We start from the raw sequence: 7,848 nt of genomic DNA on the forward strand, positions 1-7,848 counted from the left end.
GCACCTCAAAACCGACCAGACCAGACGAGTCGATCTCCAGCACCTCAAACCCAATCACTGCCAAACCGACCAGACCAGGCGAGTCGATCTCAGGCACCTCAATCCCGATCACTCCCAAACCGACCAGATCAGACGAGTCGATCTCTGGCACCTCGAACCCGATCACTGCCAAACCGACCAGACCAGACGAGTCAATTTTTTGGGGAGGCATCCATTCATCGCGGATTTTACTTAGCGCGGGGAGGTTTTGAACGTAACCCACGCGATAAACGGGGGATTACTGTATATTGATGACTTCCGTCATCTGTTTGTGTGTTTGTTTGTTTGTGTGTTTGTTTGTTTGTAGGCACGATAACTCGAGAACGGAAGAAGCTACCAATGTCAAATTACACCAGGTGATTCATGAGGGTGATGGCTAGTGCTGATTAGATTTTGATCAAAATCGGTCAAAGGTCAAGGTCACAGTGAGGTCAAACATTCGATTTTTGATGGTTTGGTACAGAATCATCGTAGAAACTTCTGGTTTGCGTCGCTACCTTCTCCAGAGACAGCTTTTATTAGACAAGGTCAGAGGTCAAGTTGACGATTTCGTAAGTACCAGTCTATGACTGCTTGTTCGTGTGTTTGTAGGCACGATAACTCGAGAACGGAAGAAGCTACCAATGTCAAATTACACCACGTGATTCAGGAGGGTGATGGATAGTGCTGATTAGATTTTGGTCAAAAGTCAAGGTCACAGTGAGGTCAAACATTTGATTTTTGATGGTTTGGTACAGATAACTCGAGAACGGAAGAAGCAACCAATGGCAAATTACCCCACCTGATTCAGGAGGGTGATGACTAGCGCTGATTAGATTTTGGTCAAAATCGGTCAAAGGTCAAGGTCACAGTGAGGTCAAACATTCGATTTTTGATGGTTTGGTACAGAATCATCGTACAAACGTCTGGTTTGCGTCGCTACCTTCTCTAGAGACAGCTTTTATTAGACAAGGTCAGAGGTCAAGTTGACGATTTCGTAAGTACCAGTCTATGACTGCTTGTTTGTTTGTCTGTCTGTTAGCAGGATATCTCAAAAAGTTATGGACAGATTCAGGCAAAATATGTTATCCAGGTTGGGTGTTAGACAAGGACGAATTGATTTGATTTTGGTGAAGTTCCGGATAAGAGAATTTCAAAAGTGATTCTTCACCACTGAGAGATAGGACCAAAAATGATATACAGCCCAATATCTCACCAAGTTATTGACAGATTCAGACAAAACTTGAACAGGTTGGGGATGTGACAAGGATGAATTGATTCGATTTTGTTGAAGATCCAATAATTTTTAAGTGATTATTCATGGGGCCAAAAACGATATTTCAAAATGTTTTGGACAGATGACAAAATTTGGTGGATGAGTTGGGTAGGTGACAAGAACAAGGCAATTAGATTTTGGTGAAAGTCTGGATGCAGATCCGGCCTACCAGTGGAATACAAAACGTAAACTGTTCAGCTTGGCAGGGGTATGTGCTCTCCCGGTGCTGGTCTATTTGATTTAATAAGTCTAGAGCAGCGTTTCTCAACCGGGGGCCCGTGGCCCCTCAAAGGGGCCATTGGCCTTCGACCGGGGGGCCATGAGCAGACGCCGAAAAACTGCGATTCAGAATGCAGAAGCTTGTAATGTACAATTAAGGTGACGAGTCTCCGGTCATAGTGTCAAAGTAAAATGGATAGATGAGTTTAACCACGATTTTAAAAGAGAAGGCAGAGCCCACAGAGCATTCATCGATCTATAATTCCAGCAATGTGTGTGTGCGTGTGCGTGTGTGTGTGTGTGTGTGTGTGTGTGTGTGTGTGTGTGTGTGTGTGTGTGTGTGACCACTGTTTCTCGACAACCACTGGTCCGATCTCATTGAAACTTGCCAGATATATTGCTGGGGACCTGAGGATGTGCCTTTTCAAGGTTTGATATTAATCGGACAAGTGCTTCCCAAGTTATGGCCATTTATTTACCAAACCAATGACAAGACACGTTGTTGCATGGGTGTAGCCGATGGGGAAGGGAAGCTCAGCCGCGTTCGCCATTACAGGTTACAACGTACGGACTTCCGGAGAGTGATGACTTCGTGTATTCTACTAATTTCTCGATTTCTTATGTGCATTTATAGAGAAACACAATGCCCCAAGTTATGATCGTTTTCATATTAGACGGTGCATAAATTTCGGTAACATCAGAGTGCTGGTGTCTCCGAACCAGGAAGTAAATATTTTCTCTCTCTTCTCTTCTCTTTTTGTTTTTCCTTGCCACGACATTGCGAAAAGGTAAAATACTTTGGTGCTAATTGAATAATTTGGTATTAAAACTAAATTGCGAATAATCGTAACGGCGAATAATATGCCAACTTCCAGGCCACGCACGTGCAGGCACGCAAGAGCGAAGAAACGGCTTGTGTGGTTGTTGTTTGTTGCTCGCGGTTTGAATATTTATTTGTTAATTTTTTTTTCTTTTTTTTTTTACGGGCACGTACTAGTAGTAAACCAATGTTTACAAAAACGTTAGAATTTCGTTTTTTTCAATTTTTTTCTCAGATGTCGAAGGTTCGAAAATGGAATGACAACTATGTCAAGTTTGGATTCACGAATGTCAGTCGAGATGGCGTGGACTCCGCGCAATGTCTGCACTGCTCGGTCGTGATGTCAAATGCATCACTACGTCCTTCCAAACTTTCAAACCATCGCGACAAGATGCATCCCGGAAAGAAGGAAGATAAAATCGACGCTCTGTCTTGCGAAACGATCACGATATGACCGTGACACTTCCCAAATTTGGATTCCGGCCAGAAGAAAAACCTGCTCTTCAATCCAGCTCCGGAGTGGCATACCGAATTGCAAAGTGCAAGAAGCCGCACACTATTGCTGAGGACCTTATCAAGCCATGTACGGAGAAAATGGTGGAATTGATGATTGGACCAGAGGCGAAAAAGAAGATCCAGCAAGTTTCGCTCTCTAATGACACGATCCGACGACGGATTGACGATATGGCCGCTGATGTGTTCCGTCAAGTTTGCTCCGAAATCAAACAAAGCACGCTCCAGGCTAGCCTTCAATTAGACGAGTCTACCAACACCGCCCTGGAAAGCCAGTTGATCGCCTTCGCTCGCTACGAGAGAAAGGGAAAGATGAAGGAAGAGTTCTTGTTCTGCAATACCCTACCAACCACAACGACAGCGGCAGATATCAAAGCTGTTGTGGACTCTTTTTTTTGAAGCTAATGGACTCGGTTGGCAGAATTTCAAGCACATTTGTAGTGATGGTGCCCCAGCGATGGTCGGCGTCAGAGGAGGGTTCGTCACGCTTGTGAAGAACGAATGGCCCCATGTGACGTCCTCCCACTGTTCGCTACACCGTTACGCTCTTGCGTCAAAGACTCTTCCACCTCGTTTGCTGGAAGTCATGGACGTCGCGGTCAAAGTGATCAACTTCATTCGTGCGAAGGCCAAAAATCATCGGCTCTTCCAACTCCTGGCCAACGAAATGGGAGCGGAACATGTTGGACTTCTGTTCCACACCAAAGTCCGTTGGCTATCGAGGGGGAAATGCCTCTCTTGGCTGTATGAACTCCGGGTTAAAGTGGTAATCTTCCTGCGAGACAACGAAAACAACCTCCATGTCCACTTCGACAATGAAGAGTTCGTCATGATGCTCGCCTACCTGGCCGATATATTCAGCCGACTCAATGAAATGAACCAGTCCTTGCAAGGCCATGATGTGACAGTCAGTGACGTTCAAGACAAGCTTGCCGGACTGTCTGCTAGAATGGAAGTCTGGCAGGCACGAATCGAGGCCGGGTCCACTGCCTCGTTTCCTTTCTTGGACGAGCACCTGCAGACGCAGAAGATTGAGCTTCCCGTCGGCATCAAAGATTGCATCACTAGACATCTCGACAATCTCTCCGCTGAGTTAAAATCGTATTTCGACGATGCACCGTTGGATGTTCCGTGGAAAAAAGACCCGTTTAACGCCAAAATTGAACCTACTGAAGATGAAGCAGAGGAGCTGGCAGAATTGAAGGTTTCAAAAGCAATGAAGCTGGTCTTCAGTAACAAAGAAGACCACTCCACCTTCTGGTTGTCTGTTCAGGATGAGTATCCACTACTCAGCAAGAAGGCATCCGTAATGCTCATTCAATTCGCCACAACATATCTTTGCGAATCTGGATTTTCTGACCTTGCGACCATTAAAACGAAGTCCAGAAACCGTCTTCACATTGGGAACGATATTCGCCTTGCTGTGTCCAAGACTGAGCCGGACATAAGAGGCCTCGTCAGACAAGCCCAACAGCAAGTGTCTCATTGATTGTATTGCTTAGAAAAATGTTTACTTTGATTTATCTTTTAAGACTGAGTAAATAAATTTCATAAAACGAAATCTGCATCTTTTATTGAAGGGCAGGGGACCACGAATGTTAAGCAATTCGGTAGGGGGCCATGGGCCATCAAAGGTTGAGAAATGCTGGTCTAGAGCCTATAAATTTGTAGTTCTCTAAATCATGAAAATAATAGGTAAGTGAAGGGGTGGAAAAGCTGAGGTACATGCCATGCTGCTATCAGTTATGGCTCCACCCTGCACATACTCTGTATGTAGTGAAATACAATTCATCTGTTGAATTTTCAAAAAATTATAGTGAGATGACAATCAATACAAATCATTCAGAGCACCTTTTTAGTTTTGGGGTACCGTGCGTTCCCCTTGCTGCATATGGGTGTTGTTGGAAGTGAAGTTTCCATGGCAACAGGGCTGACTGGCACAGCAACAGCAGCTACTACAGCTGCTTCAGTTGCCACAGCAACCACGACTGCATCATCAGATTGTCCAGATACCGGGCTGGCTGGGACAATGCCCTGGCTTTCCGTGACAGTGGGCAGAACCAAACTGTCCGGTGTGTCTGGGGAGCTTGGAGGTGGCTCCGAGCAGCCACTTTGTGTGCGGTTGCGCCGTCGCTGCTGCCCTATATGAGTACGATTGCGTGTGAAACTGCGGCGTTGTTTGGAGCGGTTCACTCGAGCTGGTGTCATCTTATTCGTCAGCTCTTCCTTCACAGGTTCAGGCTGAGGGAATGAGATGGAGAGTGACAGATTAATGGATGGCATCACATAAAAACATTTGGATTAATGGATGTTACTTCTTCAGTCTTTTGTGGACAGAAGCAAACATGCCTCTGCAATAAGCTTATCAAACTTTGCAAATCAAATCAGTCACCTCAGCCTTTAAAGACCCCAAAAACCCATAACGCCATTTAAGACCTCGAAGACCCCAAAGACTCTGAAGACCCTCAAGACATCAAAGATCCTTAAGACTCCATATGTCCGTGAAGCCGTGTGACTATACGTCAATTAATTACGTACTGTTTAAACGTCAGTTGCACCCTGACTTCATGTATGTCTACTATTAATGTACTATTGGAATGTACCTTTAAAACATTTCTACCCTTTAGACTGTTGAGACCCTATAACACTCCTAAGACCTTTAAGACCCCCCCCCCTCTTCAAGACTCTTAAGACCCCTAAATCCTAAAGACCTATTGGACCCCATAAGGCCCTTAAAACCACTTTTACCTTTAAGACCCTTTCGACACTTAGACACCTTTAGATCCCTTCACCCTTTAAACCCTTTAGGCCCCGATAACCTTTAGATCTTTATACCCCTTCAGTCCCTTTCGACCCCTTAGACCTTAACACTATTTAGACTACTTACACCCTTCAGACAGATTTGACCCTTGACCATTTCGAGCTTTAGACCACTTGGACTTTTTTTTTTTCGACCCTTTATACATGCTTGAGATATTAGACCTTTTAACTTACCTCAACAACTTGCAGAACGGGATGCAGTGAGGGAGGTTCAGCAGTCTCAGGTGTCGTTTCCTTGCTCTCGATTTTGCCTTCATATTTCACTGAACCACAGCCTATCCTCTCGAGTGCTTGTTCTCGTCGTTTTTCACGTTTCTCCATCTTGGCGATTGCTTGCATGATGGCCTCCATCTTGCGTTCTTCACGCGTCTGGAGTGAGGGAATTGCCTAAAGCCCGGCGCATTGCAAATTACAGGATTGAGTGTCAAAGTTTCTTGCATAAAAAACATCTTCATTGCCTACATATACAGAATAAATATAAATAAAAGTAATGATATAAGACAGCAGTTAAATATCTGCAGTATTTAAGTAAAATGAAAGGGTGTTTGAAGGGGGGGAAGGGGGGATGGAGGGGGAAGCGGTAAAAAACGGGGAGATGTTTTTTTTTCCATCTGTTTACATATCTTAAAAGTGACTCATGATCTTAAATTGAGGGTGGAGGTGGAAGGGGAAAGATTAGCCACAAATATGACACTGACAAATATTCTCCTGACATATAGACACACTATATTACCAAAAAGTTTGGGACAAAGGAAAAATGCAGGTTGATAAATTTATAACTATTTCTTAAGTTGTGAAAAAAAAAAAAAAAAATATATATATATATATATATATATATATATATATATATATATATATATATATATATATATATATATATATATATATATATATATATATACATACATACACAGTGTATATATTTTTTTAAAGTTTAACTGTCAAAGTTTCATGGAGGAACTGCAACACAAATACTCTCACATTCAGACAAATCCAGGAGACAACACAGGATTTCACTTCAGACAAACAGCCACAGAGAGTGGGAAGGTGATGTAACTTCCTGGGAACTCTGAGTACTGGCTTTGGCAACAACCATCTTCGGAAAAGGTTAATTAAGCCTCCCCCTTAAGGATAGGGGGAGACTTATACCTGTTGTAGGATTTTTCTCCAATTAGTAGCCCCAATTCTTAAGGGTAACACAGTTTATTAGACCCCTCAGAGTATATAAACCACCATTTAGGTTTTTTTTTTTCTTCCTTTTATTGTTATTTTTGATCATCGCTGGCACACTATTAGTTGTTGTTGCGATGAGCTTCTCCAAAGGCACATTCATTTCTGCAAAATAATTATTGACCTTGTTGTGGATATGTTGTCATCTTTGACCGTTATTATTGAGTTTCTGTCTTTATTATAAGGTAAAAAAAAAAAATGACTCAAGAAGGTCTTTATTTGCTAGAATGAAGGAAGGAAGGAACTCTTCTCATAACAGCTTGCTCACTCCCACAATATTCTCATTCTCATTCTCATTCTCATTCTCATTCTCATTCTCATTCTCATTCTCATTCTCATTCTCATTCTCATTCTCTCTCTCTCTCTCTCTCTCTCTCTCTCTCTCTCTCTCTCTCTCTCTCTCTCTCGCTCTCTCTCTCTCTCTCTCTCTCTCTCTCTCTCTCTCTCTCTCTCTCTCTCTCTCTCTCTCTCTCTCTCTCTCTCTCTCTCTCTCTCTCTCTCTCTCCCCTCCCTCCCCCCCTCTGCGGTTGTTGTTGTTGTTGTTGTTGTTGTTGTTGTTGTTGTTGTTTGGCCTGGTTAGTTCTGCTCGAAAAATTTTTTTTTTTAACATCCACCAACTAAAACTATCGTTTATCCGGAACACCTTTGGTCCCAACCATTATGGATAAAAGAGGTTCTATTGTAATTTGATTGGTTAAGTCGAGTATTTCGGCCAGACAAGGATTCACAACAAGATTATCTGGGTCCAAGGTTCAGTGGTGTAGAAGGTTGACACCCAAATGGTGGACCACCAGGCCTTATTGGGGGGGGGGGCATGAGCCCTTTCAAAGCATGCCATTCATAGGACTGTCATCAGTGCAAAAAGTAGTGTCATATGGAGAAGTTTTGTAGGGTACATGGATAGGTCAGTAAGATTACCCCACAGTCCATTCAGAGGGGAACTGGAGAGGCA

The 7,848-nt window shown here is 43.3% G+C and overlaps 1 protein-coding gene across 1 annotated transcript in view; it reads right to left on the bottom strand.

The window, feature by feature from the left end:
• KMT2E (lysine methyltransferase 2E (inactive)) overlaps nt 1-7,848 on the bottom strand; it is a gene marked incomplete at its 5' end in the record, with an annotated part of 190,886 nt that overhangs the window by 64,288 nt on the left and 118,750 nt on the right. Inside the window, 2 exons of the mRNA XM_085893775.1 lie at nt 4,698-5,087; nt 5,841-6,053. Of these exons, the coding sequence (XP_085749901.1) occupies nt 4,698-5,087; nt 5,841-6,053 (603 nt within the window). The remainder of the gene's footprint in view (nt 1-4,697; nt 5,088-5,840; nt 6,054-7,848) is intronic.

The sequence above is a fragment of the Eptatretus burgeri genome, chromosome 9, assembly GCF_056783735.1.
Source record: "Eptatretus burgeri isolate ZD-2024b chromosome 9, Ebu_testis_v1, whole genome shotgun sequence".
NCBI classification, from domain to species: domain Eukaryota; kingdom Metazoa; phylum Chordata; class Myxini; order Myxiniformes; family Myxinidae; genus Eptatretus; species Eptatretus burgeri.